A 21,164-nucleotide genomic window follows, 5' to 3' on the forward strand; every position below is an offset into this window, starting at 1 on the left:
TCATTAGTCTTTACGTTGAATCGTTTACATTGAAACTAACAGTACCGCCTAGTCATCAATGCGTGTCTCCGTCGCGCTCGCTCTGCGTCTTCTGGGCCTCGCGGCCAGCGCGTCAGCCAAATGGATCGTGCCAGGCGCCCGGTGGCACGACACGGACGGCAACATTTTCAACGCCCACGCCGGGGGCCTCGCCGTCAATAAGGATACCGGCCGCTTCTACTGGTTCGGCGAGTACAAGATCGAGGGCCAGGTCGAGGGCGGCGGCATGTCCGTCTACAGTTCTGACGACCTGGCCACATGGCAGTCCCACGGCCTCGCCCTTGGTGAGCATTCTTGCTTTACTTCAACTTATTAGGCCCCTTTTAATATCTCGAACCTACCGCTGATGCCATGTGACCCTCCCCAGAACCCGTCGAGGGCCACCCGTACGTCTCCTCGCACAACCGCATCCAGAGACCAAAAGTCCTCTACAGCGAAGAGACCGGCCAGTACCATGTAAGCGGGCCTTTTCGGACTCCCGCTTTGGGGTTTCCAGTCAAAATGTTTTAACGCCCGCCCTGCTAACCAAACTACCTTCGTCTAGATGTGGTGGCACGTCGACGACTCAAAATACAGCATGCTTCTCCAGGGCCTCGCCACCTCGGACCACATCGCCGGGCCCTACACCTTCCAGGCGGCTATTGCGCCCCTTGGCAACTGGTCGCAGGACTTTGGCGCTTTCACGGACTACAAGACGGGCAGGTCGTACGCGCTCTACTCGAACGGCGACCGGGTCGAGGGCCGCGACGTGTACGTCAGCGCGTTCAACAGCAACCTCACCGACGTCGAGGAGGTCACGTTCCGCTTTGACAAGTACGACTTTGAGGCGCCGACGATCATCCAAACGGATAAGAGCTACTACGCCATCATGAGCCACAAGACGGGTTACCGCCCCAACAGTACGTCGTTTCCAACTATCCCTCCCCACCGATGCCGTTACCCGCGGACCCCAGGTTCCCAAACCCCCTGTTCCTCGAACGAGACGAGACAGCTTACGATACCTCCTTCTCCCGACAGATGTGGTAGCGATGCGCGCCGACAAGCTCGAGGGCCCCTGGTCGCAGCCATTCTTCGTGGCTCCGGCCTACACGCGGACATTCAGCACGCAGTCCGGCTTCTCGTGGCGCATCAAGGGCACCAAGACGACTACGTACCTGTACATGGCAGACCAGTGGGACATGAAGACGCTGTGGGAGAGCCGCAACGTCTGGCTACCCATGGAGATTGACGAGAAGGAGGGGAGCCTCAAGGTCATCTGGCACGACATCTACGACCTCGACGTGTGAGTTCTTTTTGTCTTCCTGACTTCCCTGGTCCCGCCCGTGACTGTCACCAACCCTTGCTCACACCTCGGGCAATAGGAAAACAGGCGTCTGGAAGCCTGTTCGCGGCAAGACGTATACCTCAAAGTATGCCAAGACGTCCGGCGACGCCTTTCTCCAAGAAGCCGTAAGTTTCGAGACGACCCCTGGGCGGGATAGGGGGGGGGAGAGGGTCATTATTGGTCTTCGCGCAGAGTTGTTCCCTGGCTTACACGGCCGGCAGACGTTCGGCAGCCACAACGTGATCGCCACCGGCATTTACGGCAACGACAGCACCATCACCTTTGAAGTCGACGGCCTAGGACAGGACCAATGGGTATCTTTCTACCACCAGAGTGAGTTGTCGGGAACCGGGTGTGCCTCACTCCGTCGAACTCCCCACTAACGCAGACGTACAAAGACATCGACGACATGGGCTTCGGCGACCAGCCGTACGGCCAGCCGGACCGCATCAACGGCACGTGGCAGCTCCGCCGCATCAGCAGCGTCGTCGTCAACGGCGACAACTCGACGGTCCACACGCTCTACCAGAAGGACACGCACAAGGGCATCATCCTGTCGACGCCGCTGCTGCTGCCGCTGAAGAAGGGCAAGAACCAGATCACCGTGGGGGGTCTGTACAACGGGTTCGACTACAAGGGCGCCGACCTCGACCGGCTCGTGGTCTACCCTCCCGAAGGGGCTCGCGAGAAGCGTTCGCTGATGGAGAGGCTTGGTCTCTGGTGATGGGACGTCGAGTTGCTCCAGGCTATGAGTGGAAGTATATGGCTCGGGCGATCGTTGTATTACATTCATGCCATTGTGACAAAACACCACAAAGAGTTTTGGGGATAGGGAAGATGGTTTGACACGCTTTCGACGTTGGCGTTGTTCCCAGTACAGAGACATGACTGGAGGTAAAACACTAGTCGAACTTCTCAAGTACTCATAACATCCAGGTTGTGTGATCCGTGAGTTCTTGACTAACCCGAAACCCGTCCATGGGTGCCGAGAAACGAACCATAAGGACCTTTTTTTGTTTCCCTTTAGGCGCTTTCCTTGCTGTACTGCCCTTGTGAGAAGCCATTGGTATTGTCAGTCGTCGCAAAAGGTGCATGCGGCGTTCAACAATACATTTGGCTGTCGAGAATGCCTCCAGACGTGATCCTTTACTGGCCTCGACCCCGTGCTTTGTCGACTTCGGCCGGCATCTTTGTGTTGAACAATAGCCTTGTTCGGTGCTTGGTCACTCCTGTCCACTCACAGCGCCTTGGATACCTGCTTTGTTCAACATGTTGCTGCTGTCCATGTTCGACTCTGCCGCTACATATATCAGCGAGAGGCTGCCCGTCCCGCTTGTCTCGGCTTTCCTCTGCATCACCTCACACGAAACCCCCATATCTTCGAATCACATTGATACTCAAACCCTTCAGGAAAGTAAAGACAGGCCACCCAACTCAAGCTAACGAGACCATCCCTAGATACAACTCACCAAAGAAAAGAAGAAAAGAATAGCAACCATGTGCATGAAGATTTTCGCCCTCCACCGCTGCCTCAGCCCCGCGAGCGGTGGGTGCGACGGCTACTACACCGAGTACGTCGGCGAGCAGGGCTGCAACCGGATGATGCACGGCGGGCTCCCGCTGCTGGACTGCCGCTCCGTCTGGGCCGGCTTCGAGGACGAGACGAGCGCCAAAGTCAACCACCGCGACTTGTACGCCAAGAAAGCAAAGGCACTCTGCCCGCAGTGCCGGCACGGCCAGCAGATCGCCTACCTCGAGAGCCAGGCCGCGCTCGAGCGCAACGGTGAGTTCTCGGACCGCGTGCAGGCCCTCGTCGCGGACCTTAGGCGCCGCGCCGACCTCGGCCACACCGAGTTCATGCTGCGCGTGTACCACGAGCTCTGGGACGCGGCGCAGGGCCTCGTCGTAGGGCTGGCGGGCCGGACGAACGCCGCGTGGGATGGCATCGAGGCGGCGCTGTGGGCTAACTTCGGTGTCCAGGGCATGGCGCTGGGCCCCGTGCGGGCCGTCGTCGCGTCGCTGAGGGAGGTCAAGGGGGACGTCCTACGGCACACCAGGGCGCACGTCAAGGAGATGGTCGTCGCGCTGGTCGGGCCCAACGCGTCCTGGGACGTCGACCTCGACGTCGGGGACTACGCCAACAAGGATTGGGCGAGGCAGCGGCAGGCGGCCGTCGAGGCCTCGCGGCAGCGGGCGCGGGATGAGGAGGAACGACAGGAGCAGCAAGTGGTGGAGTTGCAGCACCGTCGGGGCATGTAGGTCTGCCGTGTGCTTTGGGGCTGTGGGAGGTGGAGTGTTTGTGGTTTTGCTCAGAGTACAGGTAGGTTGTGAGCAGTTCTGTCTGAAAGAGAGAGGACGGATAGCCGTGACGAGTCTCATGTGTTGTTGCGACTCTTGTGTTTTTTCTAAGTTTCAATACTTCCTAAATAAGTGCAATCCGACTCTTCTTACTAACTCAAGTGCCCAGTTGTCAAGTCCACTGGTCCAAACCTTCTTCAACATGCGGCATAGCACCTCAGCTGGATATGTAGCTGAAAGTTTTATTGCAAGGCTCCATTAAAAATATTACTTATAGATGCCTGTAGGTCTGATATTCTGAGCTTCATATCAATCATTTCAGTTTTGCATGTAGCTGCTTTTGTTTTGCTGGGTATTTTCAGGGGAACTCCACTGCCAATCAAGCATTATAGGATCTTACTCCGCATGCTGACTCAACAAACTGGGTTACACCAGCACCCCCATTCGGCGTTGTGGCAGAGTGGTCTAATGCGCAAGACTAGAAATCTTGTTCCTTCGGGAGCGTCTGTTCGAATCAGGCCAACGTCGATCATATATTTTGCTCTTTGTAGGAGAGCTTCTTTTTGCTGCAAATATGTGCACAGTGGTAACATACTCTTTATCCATGCTTTGCGTCCATGCTGTATGCATGTATCACACATAGCTGATTGCTTTTGACTGTTATTGTTCCAGAGTATCTTGCAAATTGAAACAAGAGAAATTCTGTCAACTAGATGTTTGATTTTGGTCCTGACTAGAACAGTTCATTGTTCTTGTACTATATACTCTGCCTCAGTAGACAAAGCCAAACCCAGACAGGTTCCAGTCCTAAATAATACATTTCAAAGATTGATATTCTATTTCAATCTTCCTATTCCTTGTCTGGAGTCTAAGAGTAAGAACACCTCAGTTTCCCTAGCCAGGCAGAGCACAACTTGAATCACAAGAACAGCTACAAGCGCAGTGTTCTACCCATGATAATAAGACAAGACACGTTGTCCATGACAAGCCAAAGGCCATTCGTGACAAGTCAAAGGCTATCCTTGATAAGTCAAAGGTCATCCGTGATAAGCAAAGGCCATCCGTGACAGGCCAAAGACCATCCGTGACTGGTCATATCAGGGAGCAGAGGCACCTTCTTCTTCAAAATCCCTTCATTGAAACTTGCCAACCCACTTCCAGAATCAACCAGACGCCAGACTCTCAAATCCCCCAGAAGCTCCTACGGCCATCCAGCAACCCCGACAGACCACTCAAGAACTACGTCGGCCGATCATGTGCAATATCTTCTATCTCGTCTCGGATTGTCCAGTGTGTTCGAAATCCATAGACCTGGGACATATCGACCACCCCTGCTTCCAGTTCGACAAGACCAGCAACTCCAAGATCGGCACCTGCGGCACTGTCACCTCGCGACTGGTACCAGGCCCTCAAGACATCGTCTGCCACGCATGCTGCCGAAAAGCGCAGCAGGGAAAGAAAAAAGAGGAGGAGGAGGGAGAGGAAGAGGAACGAATCAGAATCAGGGAGGAGAACAAGACATCTCGCTTTCGAAGTTCCGTCATGTCGCCGGTCGACAAGAGCCGCAAGGCCATGGCTCACTTAGACTCTATCATTGCGGTCCCTTCTGGCTCATCCCCAACTTTTCGACAGGTATTTCCTCTTGTCGGAGGTGTGATTCAGGCTCGACATGAGAATGAGGCGGAGAACGAGTCTGCACTTGACCCAAACCCGTCACTAGAGTCCCAGGACAGCGCCCTGGATGGCGACGACGACGACGGCGGCGGCGACCATATCGAGGGTACCGAAACAACTGCAAAAGAGTCCCAGCACCAAGACGCAGAGCAGGAGGAAGAGGAAACCCTGTCATCTCCCAGCACGACAGAAGGACTCGCACAAGAAGTTTCGTCTGCCGAGTTGAAGTGTCGCATCGAAGAGAAGCAGCAAAAGCACATACTCTACGGAGAGCCAAACATCGAGGCCCCGAAAGAAGCCTCCAGCTCCAGCCCGAGCCCCGTCGACATGAGAGCGGCCCTCGCAAAGAGCAGAGCTCAGCCACCTCTGCTCCAGACAGTCAAAGCCTCGGACCCCGACTACATACACCCGCAGACGCCACAGTCCGCGACGGAGCTGCGCATCGAGTCGCCCTGGGACACCAAGGCCGAGGAACCGCTCGCGGAGGACGACCCCTGGTGGTACCCGGAGATCTGGGGCCCCGCGAAGCACCTCCCCGCCGAGCTGGCGAGGTTCTTAGACCGCCTGCCGCCCGCGTACGACTTTCACGGCCACCGCATCTACATCTTCTGCGACGACATCGAGTACAAAGCTATCGAGGAGTGCGTGACGGTCCTGCTCGTCACGCCGGACGGCACGCGGGCGAGGATCGTCTCGGGCGAGCTGTACGACGAGGGCGCGCGCCTTGTGACGAACCGGCAGTTGGCCCGGGTGCGGTACGAGGAGCTCTCTGGCGAGGAGAGGGAGAAGATGGCGCGGGGCGAGCAGTGCTGCATCTTCTACCCGTGCCGGGTCGCGTGCTGCCCGATGCTGCACAAGGACGGCCAGCACCAGCCCATGGCGCCCAAGGGCGAGACCCTGCTCTCCGCCATGGAGAGGGGCTACGAGTGGAGGAAGAACTGGGAACTTGAGAGCCCGCGCCCGTCATCGTCGACCTGGTCGCATCCGCCGGGCGAGCCCCCCACGCTACCGGGACACTGGTTCCCCATCGCCAACGATTGGCGACGGGCGCCGTCGCCGGAGCTCGGCGCCGAGGAAGAGCGCCCTGACAGCTGTTTCTTGGATGATTCCATGCCTGAGACCGAGACCGGAGACGAAAAGGTTGGACGGTTCGCATTTAGGGGACGAGTCGGCAGGATCCGGCCGGGATATCACCATGCTGGGACGCGAGGCGATGGCTCTCCGGTGCCTCGTGATCAGCGAGCACGTCGCCCGATACCGTAGGGCCACGGCTGTGACTGCTGAGCATAGTTCAGGCGAGATGCCCGTCTGAAAACGACTGTCGACACCCTTTGCAGACGACAACGGGATTTGCACCTATGCGTCAGCCCGCAACGGGAACTAGGTGGAGGATTTCTACAACTTGAGTGTCTCGGGAGTTGAAGGAGGGGTTTCACTGATTGAGGTTGGTTGTTTCGGTTCTTTTCTTGGCGTGCGTTTTTTTCTTCATCTTCATCTGCAGGGAAATCCAGACGTCTGGAAAGAAGATTTTGGCATGGCATTTCGGATACATGGGCTAGACGAACTACCAGCATCGCAACACGATAGACTTTAGACTGCAGGGGGAAGCAACTGCCTGATTGACCATCGAACACATTTGAAGAAAAGATTTCACAGTGACCGAGTATTAAATGAGGGCTTGCTGGACTCGAATGTGCGTGAAGAATGTGGGACCATGTGTCGTAACAACACCAGGCCAGCGGCTGACGCCCGGTGGAAGTGAGTTCGGTTCAGACAAATGGACATTCATTCATCAAAGGCCGTCTGCACAACTTCATGGCATTGCGCCTAGTAAATTGACCGATATCCAGATTGATAACTACACCTAGTCCAGATCAGGAGAGTCAAGCCAATCCACCTAGTTAAAACGGGTGTAGGAGAATGTCTCACTATTCTTCGGTTTTACTTTGATCAAGAATGTAAAAAAAGCAAACCCGGAATACACCGAATGCCATGCAAGAAGCCAGTGTTCGCAAAAGCAAAAGAATTGGGCCCTAACCAGGGATCGAACCTGGGACCTCTCCCAGACTGAGATGCCGAAGACAACCCTAAGGGAGAATCATACCGCTAGACCATCAGGGCTGCTGAGTCATGATTGACTGATCATTGGATGATGATAGTGCCAACATAGCAGTATATATTCCCTGAACAATTGCTCAAGGTCCAAGGTGAGTTCTCCGCTTCGTTTCCCCAATCAACACTCACCCGTCCGGCAGCGCCCACAAGGACAGACACGCTCAATCCGGGTTGCCTCGAGGGTGCTTCATTTGTCGAGCTTACCGAGCGCAAGACGCAAAGCTCCTTTCCCCAGGGCAACTAAGATACGTAGCCAAGGCGGTCCGAAGACACAATAATAGACTCTTGCTGTGCCGGCAGATCACTCGACAAGTCAGATCGCATCCCGTTCGATCAACATGCTCGACATCCAAATCGGTGACTGATCTTCAGGAACCATTTCAGGGCGGCGGACGCGACACATTCCACCTGCCTCCCAGGTTACCAGAAGCCCCCGGCAATGCGACTCTAGCTTGGAAGAGAACAATCACAGCAACAACACAGGGCCAAGTGCTATTCTTGGAGGCAAACCCAGTCCAGGACTCGCCGGGTCGTGCCACAAGGAAGCTCTGGACGCGGCTATCTCCCTCTAGTTTTTGGCACTGGCGCCCTCGCGAACCATACACAGCCGCGGTAGGGTCGACTCGTCGGAACCCCGGCTGTTTGGGCGGTAAGCAAGGACGGGACCTCTCTCATGGTCGCCCTGCAGTAGTGGCAGCAGTCAGTCCGCCAGCTCCAGAAACCATGGTCGCTTTGTCTGCCCCGAGTCCCCCTGACGAGGCTTATGACGCGTTCGGAATTGCCACAAGCCATTGCTCCCGGTAAGCACTGCCCCAGTGGAGAAAAGCCGACAGAACGGCAAAAGGTCTGTCTTTTTTTTTTTTTTGTCTTTGTCTCTTTTTAGAAGAAGAAAATTTCCTTGGAAGGGTTCAAGGAGAGAGGGTGGGAGGGATTATTACCAAAGAGCGTGTCCACCGTCAAGGGTGAAGAGAAGTGGCGATGATGTTCCCACTAGGTGGATCGGGTGGCCGTATCCCGTCGCATTGGACGAGCTTGGACGGGTCAACCGGCTTGCCGTTGCCGTTGCCGCTGGATAGGTACCTGGAAAGATCCAGACCCTCATCCGGACCTACCTGGCCACTCCTCCTCCCACTTGCCTCCCCTGCCTCCCCCGGCCGCGTACGGGCCGTTGTGCGGCGGCGGCACTGGCGATCGGACCATGGGATGCTGCGAGTACGAAGTCTCTAATGAGCTGCTGGAGCACTGCCGAGGAAACATGCCGCGGATATTGGAAGAAGCAATCAGGCCAACCAAGGTAAACGAAGGGAGCCGAGGGGAAGGGGAGATGGGATGCTACGTTGGCGTTGTCAATGTCCCGGTATCTCGGAGGCTCAGCGCCGATCAGTCAGTCGTTACCCTTGGGGGTAAGCAATCTCCAGCTACTCAACAGAGTACCAAATATCATCCCTCCCCCCTACCAGATAATGGCGTTACGGTGTATGTTATTTTCATGACTGGATGCTGTACAGAGTACCCGTAGTGTGGCTCCCCTTGCCCGGGGGAATTTGCCGATAAAGGAAGAAGTGAAAGGAAGAAAAAAACCTTTGACCTGAGGGGTTTTCGGCTTTGCTATGAGATGCATATGCTACTTTACATTCTGGGCCGAACGGACGAATGGGATGGACATGCCGGCGGAATGGCACACCATAGGGCTTGACGTATAACGTCATGGAAGGCGAACCGTGACGATTCCTCGAGGGCCTCGACTTGTTCCATCCGCGAGCATCTGGGTGAGAGATTTAAGTTTATGCATCCAGACGCCTCCACCGGATCTCCACCGGGGGGGGAAGTTTTGCTTACCTAGATTTGAGAAACTTGAATCGGCCCTGTGTACAATCGTACAGTAGGCCGTAAGAGGGGGGGGGAGGAAGTTTCTTCTTGTCCGTTCTGCAGGTCGGTTTGCCGGCGGCGGACGGGCGGCGTCGATCTTCCCGTCATAGCATGCGTCCCGCCGAGCAAAAGTTGGAGTCTGTGTTGTCCCGAGACCAAGATTCGGGTTCCATTCCCAGGTTCCAGACCGGGCACCGGAGCTAGAATGCCATGTTTCCCTTCCCGAATGTGCTGTACAAGTACAAAGTATAGAATACAGTCACCAAACAAAATGCAGCACTTTTCTGCCGGCATGTGTGTGTGTGTGTGTGTGTGTGGGCTGGGATCTACAGGGCGGACAGAGACCGGATGGGATGACTGGAGCTTGTGCTGTCCAACAGGAACGCAGAGCGTCGGTATCGTATCTCAGCGTGTATGGTTTTTTGGCGCTCTGAGAACTTGTCAATGTCCCCTGAGTGTTCCCCTCCTCCAAGTCCACACACAATGGTACAGACATCATACCGCAAACCCCAATCTTGTTCTCCTCACGCTACTTTCCGGTTGCAGCACAGTAATCACCACCGGGCAGGCCACCATGCATGCAATCCACCTATCGATGCTTGGCGGCTGATGTAATGTTGCTGAGACTCTGGAAACGGAGGAAGACAGACAATTACAGTACAGTACAGAGTACAGCATAAAGGTCAAGCTGTACAGAGTACAGTCACACACCTACTGGGAGGTTGCTTGGACTTGATCCGAGAGCCAAGCTTTGGCTGGCCGTGGCTCTCTGAGAACTTGGCGTCGGGTGAAATTACCTTCTCCACCCCCTTTTCCCGCACCATCGTCCAACCCTGCCATCAATGGATCCATATTCCCTCCACCACCCGAGTGTCCCCCCCCCCCTCCTCGTCGTCCCAGTGGTTATTGGTTTGTGTGTGTGTGTGTATGTGGCCACCGGCCTTTGTGTTGTTGGCAGAGAGGCCCGCCCAGAAGCAGAGAGACTCGGGCCTGGCCTGCAAGCGACGACATGCCCCCCCTCCACATCGCCTAGCTCTCTCGGTCATCACCTGCTGGGCGTTTTACCCTTTTTGGGCTCCGGTTCCTGGCTAGTCAGGGTTGTAGACGGCGGATGGTGGGATCTTCATGGTGGACAATAGAGCAGTACACGAGTCCGTGGTGACGAGGCCCCTGTCTGTACACGCATTCGCACAGGAGGGCGCTTCCAAGGAGATTAGGTATTTGCATCTCCTTCAAAATGGCCCTCATCTGCCTCCTTATTTTTCTGCGACTTGTTTCTGGTTCTGCGTTTCCCTCACCATCACCACCCCACACTCTCTCTTCCCAAACCAACGTCCACAACTCCGCGAGTTATCGTGATAACCCGCTGTCATTCCTTTCAGGACGGGTTAAATAAGCAAAAAAGAAGGTCATTCTTAGCGTCCACCGAGATAAACGATTCTCCTCACGAAGCAAAACAAAACCGTCCGAGACCGATCACAGAACCACATCCGCAACAAACTCGAAGATGCAGCTCACCAACGCTCTCGTCGTCCTCTCGGCCGCCCTCACCGGCGTGTCCGCCCACCCTTCCGCCCACGGCCACCAGCGCTTCCACGAGCGCCGCTCCGTCGACGCCGTTGAGGAGCGCGACATCACCTTCATCAAGAACAAGGCCCCCGAGGCGACGCCGACCTCGTCCACGCCGGCCGCGACCCCCTCCGCCTCCAAGGCGCCCACCGGCGAGTACGTCCCCTTCTGCAGCGGCAAGAAGACCGCGAACAAGCGCGCGACCCTCGCCCAGATCGCCTACTCGGGCAACACGGGCACCGAGGACGACTGGGGCTGCAACATGCAGATCATCGACGAGTCCATCAAGTCCCTCTACAACTACACCACCACTTTCACCGCTAGCGACAGCGACTACACCTGCTCGTGCTTCAACAAGATCGGCCCCAAGGGCCTCATCGACGGCTGCTGGTTTGCCGCCGTTACCTTCACCGTCAAGGAGGGCCAGTCCAAGCACCTTGCCTTTGACACTGACTCCCAGGGCTCTTGCGCCTGCGGGCCCGGCAAGGAGGTGCCCAAGACCTTCATCGGCCAATTCGCCGGCACCTGGCTCGAGTTCGACTGGGGCTCCGTCGCCAACAGCGGCAACTCCGGTGCCGACGCCTCTGTCCTCGTCGCCGGCGCCCAGAGCCTGCCCTACTACGGCATGAAGGTCGTCGCCAACGACAAGCTCTGCTCTTGGGTCAAGTCCGACGGCACCAACTGGGAGGCCTACATGCCCGGCATGGAGGCCGCTGATGGCGTCGGCTGCAAGGGCTACTACACCGGTCACCTCGACGTCACCCTCGGCGACAAGTTCTCTACCTAAAAAGAGATAACGAATGACCCTTTTGTTGCCTTTCGCTATTTGGTAGCTGTTCTCTCTCTCTCTCTCTCTTTCTCTCTCTTGCTGGGTGAGTTTGTTTCTGTCGGGGAAAAGGGGTATCTGCCATCTCATACCCACACAAAACCCGTCAACGACGGCGAAGCCCGGCAACTTGGTTGAACTTGATTTCTGTTGAATAAAGCTTCTTTGACGGCGCATGGGGATACCTCTTTTCTTTCGGGGCACGAAATCTTTTCGTCGGTGGTACGGCCAACTCACTTTTGTTACTGGCTGGCCCTTGTTCTCGCCCACCACCACCGACCGGTTCTTGTTTTGGACATTGTGCAGATTCTTGGAAATATGGGAAAAAAGCGTGGCGAACATGAGACGGTTGACTGGGAGGGTCGCCAAAAATTCAAGTTACATAACTGGCCTGTCTGTACCCTCTCAACCTACCCACACATATACCTAGTGTCTGCTTCTTAATGCGACAGAAAACTCACCCTTGAAAAAACCAATGACCTCTTCCTGCTCCTGTTCCCCACGTGGGGGGGTTCCGCGTGCATATGTGCCCTTCCTGTCAGTTCGTCTCATGTCCAGTTGGCCGTTGCTGCAATCAAGCTTCAAATCTGTTTCAGCCAGGACATGGGCTTTTTCATGAACCGCAAAGCCGGTAACAGTCTGTGTGCTATACGTGCTGTCTATGGTAAGATCTCCGCATGTTTGCTACATGACAGTAGCCCTTCTTCGTCGGCATGTGCTTTCTCCATCGTCAGCTACGTGAGAGCACAGCAGAGCTCGAAACCCAGTTTCCCTACCCTTTCGGAGGCCATTTGAAGCTCTGCAGCGTGCCGCAGGCCTCGAGCATATTGTACATCCCGCTGCTGTAGTACCCCATGAGCCGGTCGTATGACTCCTTCAACTCCCGTGTCAGCTAGGTGAGAAACCACAGGAACAGGAACACGACAGGGGGGCTGCTGGGAAGCTCACCAGTCCGAGAGGGTCAACCGTGGCTCGCTTCACGAGGAACTGGTCCCGTAAAGACAGCGCAACATCCCAAAGAGGCGCGCATGCCTCCAGTGTGCTTCTTGAGTCATGCGCATCTGGCTCTTCGGCGATAGTAGTGGAAATACCCACGGCAAAAATAGTCACCCTGAGGAGGGACTTGAGGAAGTACATATCTACAGTCCGGATGGAAGATGTTGATCCTCGATTTTGGCAGCCAGTGTGCGTTGGGTAGCTGTCAAACGTTAAGTGCAATACCATGGGTAGCCCAGGTTCTTATAGAGCTGGACTGTTTCCTTGCTGAGATTTTAGGCGCAGACGAAGTGTATAGGAATCGTTCCTCAGCTTTCCAATATTGTCTCTTGGCTGCAGGACCTCGACACCGGACCCCGCAGTTTACCTGTCGTTATGCAGGAGCGCATCCTGACAACGAGAACACTATAGGAACCATTCCGCACTCGAAATATCTTGGCTGTGGTGTACAGAGCCAGTCACAGTTGCTCATTTCGAGCTGCGTCAAGACTACTGATCTCCTACATGACACCCTCAGAGCTTGACCACTAGATAGTACTCATGGAGATTGTCTTCATGTATATCTTGGTTACAGCTCCCCTTGGCGACACGCCACCATGCGTCTCGTCTCAGGTGCGGCTGGACTATCCGCCATAATAAGGTCGCGCGGGCAGGGTGAGCTGTTATTGGATTTGGAAACACAACAGCAGGATCGGCTTCAGGTGTCAGCAGCTTCGAGCTCTACTTAGGGTTAACCAGTAGACGAGGTTATTTGTCCCAAGTTACATAGCACCAGTTACTGGCAGGCGATGCGCCGGGCTTGACATATACCAGCTGCCAGGTAAGATTAAGAGTTGTTGCATTATATACCCTTGGATAGTAGGTAGTTAGTTATAAGTAGCAATTAAAGTAGGAGTAGATCCATATGGACCATCTCGTTAACATTCGAAGCCTGCCTTGTGTTATCTCCCTCTCCTCACAGGTTTATTTTCGTTTATTGACTATCATCCGCTCTCTCTTTCCACTATCAAAATCTTTTAAATTAACATAAACACACACACATACATACAAACTCTCGCTCTGCACATTCATTTCGCTCGATCTCTCCACCTCAGTCCTTAATTCAGCTGTCCCATTAACCAGTTAGACACTTTAAGCTTCCTAAGACACCGAATATTGCTCAGATCTGTCAGCTATCCAATCTAGGTCAAGGGTTTCTGAAGCATACCCCCCCACATTGCCAAAGGAGAGATTGCCATTGGGAGGAAATCAATGGCGTCTTCAGGGGACGATGCCCCCATCGTCACCATCACAGACGCGACTGCAGAGGTGTGATAGAAATACTGTTTGTCGTCGGTGCGTCCAAGCCACGTGGCAGATGGTGTCCCACACAGGCTAGATATCACATACAGCAGAGACACGAAAAGAGTAACAACGAAGCAAAAGTCGATCGGTCAAGATGAAAGCAGCAAAGACCCTAGTGCCCATCAACTCTATACGTCCAGCTCAAGACTTCTTCCTCGAACGACGAGGAGGAATGGGTCTAGGATATTGCGGAGGTAGAAAATGCGGCTTTGGGGTCATGACATAGTAACTTGGCTTGGCAACATCTTCATAATAAAACGGTGTGTGGCTGCCGAGCTGGTGCATGCTAAGCCCGCCGGTCCTTCTCTGGACGACAGTCACAGTCCAGTCTCTCCCTGGCGTATACAAATGCACTCGCTTGGTCGTGGTGTGACAATGTCTGGACTGTTGGTTGAGTGAGCTGACCCCGTTATTGGCCAACAACAAGGACAGTTTGAGGCCACAAAATGGTTCATGACAGGGTCAAACCAAAGAGTACAAAGTATTGACTTGGTACCTTGTACATCGTACATACTGAGCTCCTCGTCAGAACATGTACCGAGGGAAAACATGAAACAATTTATTCCTCCGCCCCTCCGTACACCGCGAGGTTCCTTACTTGACTTGTGCCCCCTCTTTAATTAGTTATGTATATGTTAGACGAGACTGTAAATATGTCTTCAGTCTCTGCTGAGTCTCCGAGCTGAGCAATTTGACTGTTGAAAAAAAAGCTTCGGAGCACGTTGGCAACGAGTATACCAGCTTCCGCTGGCTTGGGCTTCTATGGCAGCGCCTTTTTTGCTTGCTCAAAATTCATTGAACCCCGCTTCTTAGACATCGCCACGAGCCAGGCAACCATGTATCTGTTGTTCGGAGTTGCATTATCTCGAGTATGTATGTGTGCGGCGTATTTGCCAGCACAGCCGGAATGTATGCTCAATTTGGCCATAGCCAAGACCAATGTCTGCAGGACTCAAAAAGATAAGCCCAACGAGCCGTATCTGCATCTTTTATCAATTAAAACGCCTTTACACAACAGGCTTTGTTGTGGGAGATGAGCTGAGATGGCTGTGTCAGGGTTAAGGTATGTTGCCCTAGGATGTTTTTGAGAGAAGGACTGATGTTTAAGTTCCACTTGGAGACGAAATCCAATTCCTGTTCACTACCAAGATCCAAAAGGCCATTTTATCTGTAATTTTTTCATTGGTATTGACTCAATGCTGAACTATTGTCTGAAGACTGAGACGAGGGCAACGGGTGGGTGTTTGCACGAGTTCTGGAAAGTTGCAACCAACAACCATGCAGGCATTGTGCTCCAACGACACGCCCACTTTCCAAAGGTTGATTCAAGACTCTATTCGTTTATTCCAGCGGCGGATCCACATCTACCAGAGGGAAACCATACCCATCCGCCGACATCTTATGAGAGGGTCATGCATGAAAGATAAGGGACATTGTTGCAGCCATCTACGTTGGTTGTTGGATCATCAGTCCAAGAAACGTGAAAAGCTTTAGAAGGTCAAATGAGTGGTCTTGGCGCAGTGTTTTATTTACTTGGCTTTCGCTCCATGCATCAACTCGCATGCAGTGGCATGATGGGCGAAGACCTGCCTGTCCAGGAAACTCATGATCGCAGGACGAATCCTCAGCGAGCACTTGTGTTGAAATAAATCTTCTTGCAAACGAGAGAAAGAAAAAAGTATAAGTAGTAAAGAATTCTAGCTAGATAGTGTTTTAGTTTACATTATCTTGTTCTCATCCCATTCTTATCCGAGGTCTTCTGCTCTCCATTGCTTGACTTTCCCTCGACACAATGAAGGTGGGCTATCTGAAGTGTTCCCAACGATTTATGACTTACATTCTTCGCAGACTGCCTATGCAACCATCCTCGTTGCCCTTTCGGCGGGCAGTGGCCTGGCGGCGCCGGTCGACACTTCGACGTCTCCCAACCCTGCCTATAAAGCGAAGAGGCAGGTCTTCTGGTTGAATTGCACCACCCCCCAGCTTCAACAAACGTGCGCGGCATTCAACACCCGCTGCAACCGTGGTGGGTTTGTGTCAACGGACTACCCAGCCCTCTGCGGAGAGCCTCATGGTTGCAAATGTGAATATTATGGTGGTTGCGACACCATTTGCCGCCAGAAACTGGGAATCAAGGATGACCCTGCGGTTGCCGAGGGAATCAAGACCGAGGAGCAGGGCCGAACGGAGAAGGAGGCTGGACATTAAGTGATGGCCAAGAGGAGGATCGACATCACCACCTCATACTGCTAGAACTTCGTCTGCGGTTTCTTGTGGTTGTTTTACACCATTCACTAGCACATGTGGACAAAGTTTTATGTGTTCCTGCCACCATGGGTATCAACTAAAACGACCAACTATATATCCGCACCAATAAAATCAGTCTTTGTCATTGTCTGGTACAAATACTTATCTGTGCCAAGAGTTCTTTTCCTCAGAAGCTGTGGCATAATCCCTACCTGCCCGCTGCTACTCGCAGCCCGTCCTGTGTATACGTGCGTGCAGACCAACAGAGAAGCAGCATGTTATTGGGACACTTTCTCTGGCATGATTCGTCACCACGCTTTACCTCTTTGGTTGCGTACCCCTAAACCTCCAATCCAACGTACATAAAAGCTGCGTACCTTGCAACATGAAGCCTCATACTTCTGCATTTTCTCATATTATCTCTTCCAGCTCATTTTTGCTGCCTTCGCACATCAAAACACCTCGTTGCGAAAACTCGTCATCTTAATCTGAAGATGTCAAGCTCCAAACAATGCAGTCTTCCGCAACCAGGAAGGAAGCGGATGCAGATGTGGACCTTTGAAGAAACGGACGATGCCTCCGGACGCCAGATGCCCATCGTCGACGGCAAATATCACGATCCAGAGACATGGGAGGTCAGAACAATTGCATCGCGTCAAGAGTGCGTTGCCGGGCCTCCCAATATCGACCAATACTGGCACAACCTGGTCGCCGGGCCGGACGACAAGTTTTACGCGATGAGATCCAGTTTCACCAAGGACATCACTGAATTCATGATTCGCCTTGGGGAGTTTCTCAAGAAGGGACAATGCAAGCTCCATTCCGTAAACGCCACCGAGTATTCCGTCACCGTCATTATTGAATCGCTGCGAAAAAGACACGAGATAACAGCGGAGATGGAATCCTGCGGATTGGTTGGACCCATGTCATGATAGTTTCGTCTTGCTGTAGGGAGGTACGGTTGTGCTTTTTCTAGGAAGCCCACATCATTTTTTACACTAAATCATTCAGATCTTAGAAGCCAATCTCGAGCGGGGGGTGCTTGCAAGGAGTGCTAAGCTTTGTGGTTGCCAGTTGGTTTGCGGTAAATGCTGTTAGGAACGAGGGATAAGGAACCAATGATGATGGCACACGTAAACAGCCGCATCTAGTAAAAGCTTCAACATAATCAAACGCAGCCATGGACTTTAACTCCAACGCAGAGTCTCATGAGGCAGATTTACATCTCATCCAAACCCATCTTTTCATTCTTCATTGTACGACACCGATGTCAGAAGCCGTTGCTGACATTTGAGATGTGTTTTCCCTGGCTTACTACCAGACACTACGTGCTCTGTTGCCTTGTGGTTCACTCTGAAGACAAGGAGCACAACTAGCGCAAAAATGGGTCCAGTCAACTAGTTACGCATGAAGAAATAGTGCTAAGATTACGGTTCTCTAACCTCACATAAATGGCGGGTATCTCTTGTTCCAAGGAAAATGTCCAAGGTCTGTCTAGCCATTCGTCCATATAGCAGCAGTAGGACCTGTGGATTGCCTCATTTAGTCCTGCAGACGAGTTGTGAACTTCTACCCTGCAACTGAGACGAGCAAGACACTTTCTTTGAACGAACTGGATTTAAGCCTTTCCAAGGTTAGCCTCTGAGGTGGCCCGAGAGAGAGAAATCCGGATACTTTGTGCTATGATGTAATAGTTTCTTTCTAGACTGCCGGCCAACACACAGACCCGCTACGACATACTATTTCCGTCATACCACCACCACCACCACCACCACCACGACTCTTCCTCGGACATCCGCGAGATAAAACCTTCCCGTTCACACTGCTGCTACTCTACCGGGAGATCGACACCCGTAAATCGGTATTATTGACTCGATAATCTACCTAGTCAAAACAGCTCAAGCTCGGAAACCGTATCATCCCTTCGCCACTTACTCATTGCCATCGTCCTCATCCTTCCACACGAGTCATGTTTCTCTCAAACAAGCCTCCCGCGAAGCCGCTTCCCCGCTTCCAAACCAACACGCCGCTGGACTCGACCTTTGACACGGACATCCGCGACACGCACCTCATCTACGACTACGATGCCGAGGACGCCGACGGCAACCCGGAGAAGTGGCGCTACGAGATGTGGTTTTTCTCCGAGGACCGCGTCGTCTACGCCATCCACGGCGGGCCCATGTCCGGCCGCGTGAACTACCAGACGGCCACCTACCAGTGCATCCGGCCCGGGGAGCTGTGGCAGGTCAACTGGCTGGAGGAGACGGGGACCGTGTGCTCGCTGGTGTACGACATCCCAAAGCAGAAGATCTCGACCCTCATCTCGTTTTCGCGGGGCCACTGGGAGAACCCCGAGGCGGCGCACGGCGACAAGCGCAACCCGGGCGACGTTGCGCGGTGGAGGGTCCTGGCGAGGTTCGGGAACCAGAGTGATAGGTTCATGCTGTCCGAGCAGGCGGACATTGTTGAGAATTTCAAGGGGAGGGGGGATCTTGTACCGATCAGCGAGGACGCACCGACTTTCTAGATGGACTTACAGAGATTGGCTTTTCTCATTTGTACCAGCACGTCTATTTTCTCTTACCGTGGCTCTGTAGTATCATGAGAGTATGGAACCTGCAAAACAACCCAAGTAGCGTGTAGGACAGATGTAATTCTGATTGATATTACCAAACAAGGCGTGCCAGGCAAGGTTTATGAGTTGTACTTGAAGTGTATTCTGTTAAGAGATTGACACCCTCAGCTAGAAGCTGGAGCATGCCGAAGGAAACCAACATGGTAGCTGTTGACTTCTAGTGGTGTCTTGGGAGAAGGTGAGAATGAATAGCTTTGAGAATATCAAAAGATACTCTCGGGGCCTGTTTCCCCCCTTCTTTTTTCTTTTCTTTTTCTTTTTGAGAAATAAAGTCTCAACCAGTAAGAGCTAGATGTTTGTCTTTAACCTCGACCGAAGGAGAAAAGTAAATTCTCGGACGGAGTTTCTAGATAAACCCCCCTTTCCTTCAAATCACGCCTAGTTCCTCCAGAGGCACCTGTTGAGACTATATGCACGGAAGGCTACTATAAATCCTTTTATGGGCGTAACCGAACTGTCATTGAAAAAAAAAAGTTGAATGAGTCTTGCGGCTGTGAAATCGGATGATCAAGTATTTGCCCAAAGACGAAAGTCTGACGACCAGAATCAAAATACCTCGGACCCCGAAACCGTCATGCTTGCTACTAATAAATCTCTACAACAAATCGGGATGAGCGGCACCGGCTACCACCGGCAATCGTCTCAATCCAGTCGGTATACCCATGCCTTGCTGAGTGACAAGGTCCCCTGGACGATACCCTCCCACGCCGTCTCAACCCCGTTCGTGCCGCCCACTCCGCTCCCCAGCGACAGCTCGAGATCTCCGACGATTTTCTCGTTGAAAGATTGCTCGAAAGCGGAGGCGGCTTCTCGGAAATACTGCTCCGCGCCCTCGGTGGCAATCCCGGCGTCCACGACACCCGTCGTGTTGAGCTGGACGATGCCCCATTTCTTCCACAGCGCCATGTTGGCTTGGGTCTCTTCCGGGGACGTGACCTTGGGCTCGCCTCCGACTATGAAGACGACGATGTCCGTCGACTCCGCGAACACTGCCTTGAGGGCGTCCCGCAGCCCGTCGGTGACTTTGGGGGGACCCCCAAAGTCCGTGATGACGACGCGCTTTGGCTGGAACTTGGCGATCCAGTCGATGGTCTCCTTTGAGACGAGCGTCCCGTAGTCGACCGTCTTTGTCTCGAACTCGGCCTCTGGCGCGGGCGTCAGGGTCTGCGGCACAGAGGTGGCCTGAAGGAGAGCCAGCGGCCCGTTTGTCGGTTTGCGGTTGCGGGCCAGGTTCCAGGTGAAAGACCTTGCCGTCCTGCTCGCCGCGGACAGGCTCACGACCACGGCCGAGCTCAGGTCCCCGTCCTTTTCGGTCCACTCCCCGGCGCCCTCGCCGAGCGGATGGACCGGCTTGAAATCGGTGGGGAAGGTGAACCGGTTCATCACGTAGCCGCCGTTCCAGACGGCGTACACGTTGGCGAACCACGCCCGGAACTCCTCCGAGTGCGCAGACTCGTCGACGAGGTTGTAGCGGTTGTACAGGCTCCCCAGCCCCCGTCTGTGCTGGCTGACCTCGCGGAAGTGTCCCTTGGGCTGGGCCGGCTCGAGCTTCAAGTCGGCAGGGTGGGAGGAGGTGGGCCAGAACCCGTAGAGCAGGCCGCCGGCCGGGATGGCATCGATGGTTGACTCGAGCACCCTCGCGAAGCCCCATGCCGGGACGATGCCCCACTCGTCCCGGTTGTTGTACGGCGCCGGCGCATCCAGGGGGACCGGCCATGTGCTCCACCACTGCAGCATGTCGCCCAGCTTTGCGTATGTGAAGTTGTTGGATGTGATGCCGATCAGCGATGTGCGGATGCGGACGGAAGACTCGGCCAGTTGGGGCATGGGCAGGTCGACGGCGAGAGTCTCGTGCTTGGAGAGGTCCCGCTTGGAGATGACGTGGATTTCGGACACCATTTTGAGAGCGATTTTTGGGAGGATCGCTGTTAACAAAGTGTGGTGAATGGATGATTGTACTGGATGTCGTTACTCTTCTGATGACGAAAGTGAGGCTCACGGATGGAATGCGATCGGTGAGAAGGGAGGGGGTTGGGTGGTGTGCCGAGTTATAAGGTAAAGCCTGGTTAAGGTTCTATGTCTGGCCGTTTTATCCGCTCCCGCATTCGTACATCCCGAGCAGCTGAGAACATTTGTGGGAATTTCGGCTGATCACTAACATCAAATCCCAGGCGGCCCCAATTAACTCGGGCCTCGGAAGACTCGAATCAGTATCGGATCTCACCACC

General features: G+C 53.9%; 10 protein-coding genes across 10 annotated transcripts; 8 read left to right on the plus strand and 2 right to left on the minus strand.

Moving 5' to 3' along the window:
* Positions 1-58: 58 nt before the first annotated feature.
* Positions 59-2,087, plus strand: CDEST_06235 (Putative glycoside hydrolase, family 43; the record flags this gene model as incomplete). The annotated part of the gene is made up of 7 exons (XM_062922394.1): positions 59-323; positions 407-495; positions 584-938; positions 1,057-1,321; positions 1,401-1,488; positions 1,585-1,696; positions 1,762-2,087. 7 exons carry the CDS (start codon positions 59-61, stop codon positions 2,085-2,087), a joined length of 1,500 nt encoding a protein of 499 aa, XP_062778445.1.
* A 773-nt stretch (positions 2,088-2,860) lies between these two features.
* On the plus strand, positions 2,861-3,622 carry CDEST_06236 (uncharacterized protein; the record flags this gene model as incomplete). Its single annotated transcript, XM_062922395.1, has 1 exon — positions 2,861-3,622. The coding sequence occupies one exon, from the start codon at positions 2,861-2,863 to the stop codon at positions 3,620-3,622; it is 762 nt and encodes a 253-aa protein (XP_062778446.1).
* A 1,293-nt stretch (positions 3,623-4,915) lies between these two features.
* CDEST_06237 (uncharacterized protein) lies at positions 4,916-6,598 on the plus strand (the record flags this gene model as incomplete). Its single annotated transcript, XM_062922396.1, has 1 exon — positions 4,916-6,598. The coding sequence occupies one exon, from the start codon at positions 4,916-4,918 to the stop codon at positions 6,596-6,598; it is 1,683 nt and encodes a 560-aa protein (XP_062778447.1).
* Positions 6,599-7,487: 889 nt separating this feature from the next.
* On the plus strand, positions 7,488-8,296 carry CDEST_06238 (uncharacterized protein; the record flags this gene model as incomplete). The annotated part of the gene is made up of 2 exons (XM_062922397.1): positions 7,488-7,493; positions 7,601-8,296. The coding sequence occupies 2 exons, from the start codon at positions 7,488-7,490 to the stop codon at positions 8,252-8,254; spliced, it is 660 nt and encodes a 219-aa protein (XP_062778448.1). The 3' UTR covers positions 8,255-8,296.
* Positions 8,297-10,597: 2,301 nt separating this feature from the next.
* On the plus strand, positions 10,598-12,194 carry CDEST_06239 (Putative allergen Asp f 4). The gene has a single exon (XM_062922398.1). It carries the CDS (start codon positions 10,827-10,829, stop codon positions 11,673-11,675), a length of 849 nt encoding a protein of 282 aa, XP_062778449.1. The 5' UTR covers positions 10,598-10,826; the 3' UTR covers positions 11,676-12,194.
* A 292-nt stretch (positions 12,195-12,486) lies between these two features.
* Positions 12,487-12,851, minus strand: CDEST_06240 (uncharacterized protein; the record flags this gene model as incomplete). Its single annotated transcript, XM_062922399.1, has 2 exons — positions 12,487-12,606; positions 12,663-12,851. 2 exons carry the CDS (start codon positions 12,849-12,851, stop codon positions 12,487-12,489), a joined length of 309 nt encoding a protein of 102 aa, XP_062778450.1.
* A 2,995-nt stretch (positions 12,852-15,846) lies between these two features.
* CDEST_06241 (uncharacterized protein) lies at positions 15,847-16,262 on the plus strand (the record flags this gene model as incomplete). Its single annotated transcript, XM_062922400.1, has 2 exons — positions 15,847-15,852; positions 15,903-16,262. The coding sequence occupies 2 exons, from the start codon at positions 15,847-15,849 to the stop codon at positions 16,260-16,262; spliced, it is 366 nt and encodes a 121-aa protein (XP_062778451.1).
* A 533-nt stretch (positions 16,263-16,795) lies between these two features.
* On the plus strand, positions 16,796-17,233 carry CDEST_06242 (uncharacterized protein; the record flags this gene model as incomplete). The annotated part of the gene is made up of 1 exon (XM_062922401.1): positions 16,796-17,233. The coding sequence occupies one exon, from the start codon at positions 16,796-16,798 to the stop codon at positions 17,231-17,233; it is 438 nt and encodes a 145-aa protein (XP_062778452.1).
* An 856-nt stretch (positions 17,234-18,089) lies between these two features.
* Positions 18,090-18,967, plus strand: CDEST_06243 (Putative phenolic acid decarboxylase, calycin). The gene has a single exon (XM_062922402.1). The coding sequence runs from the start codon at positions 18,271-18,273 to the stop codon at positions 18,826-18,828; it is 558 nt and encodes a 185-aa protein (XP_062778453.1). The 5' UTR covers positions 18,090-18,270; the 3' UTR covers positions 18,829-18,967.
* Positions 18,968-19,350: 383 nt separating this feature from the next.
* On the minus strand, positions 19,351-21,101 carry CDEST_06244 (uncharacterized protein). The gene has a single exon (XM_062922403.1). It carries the CDS (start codon positions 20,833-20,835, stop codon positions 19,579-19,581), a length of 1,257 nt encoding a protein of 418 aa, XP_062778454.1. The 5' UTR covers positions 20,836-21,101; the 3' UTR covers positions 19,351-19,578.
* Between the last annotated feature and the right edge of the window lie 63 nt (positions 21,102-21,164).

This window comes from Colletotrichum destructivum, chromosome 4, assembly GCF_034447905.1.
Source record: "Colletotrichum destructivum chromosome 4, complete sequence".
Lineage (NCBI taxonomy): Eukaryota > Fungi > Ascomycota > Sordariomycetes > Glomerellales > Glomerellaceae > Colletotrichum > Colletotrichum destructivum.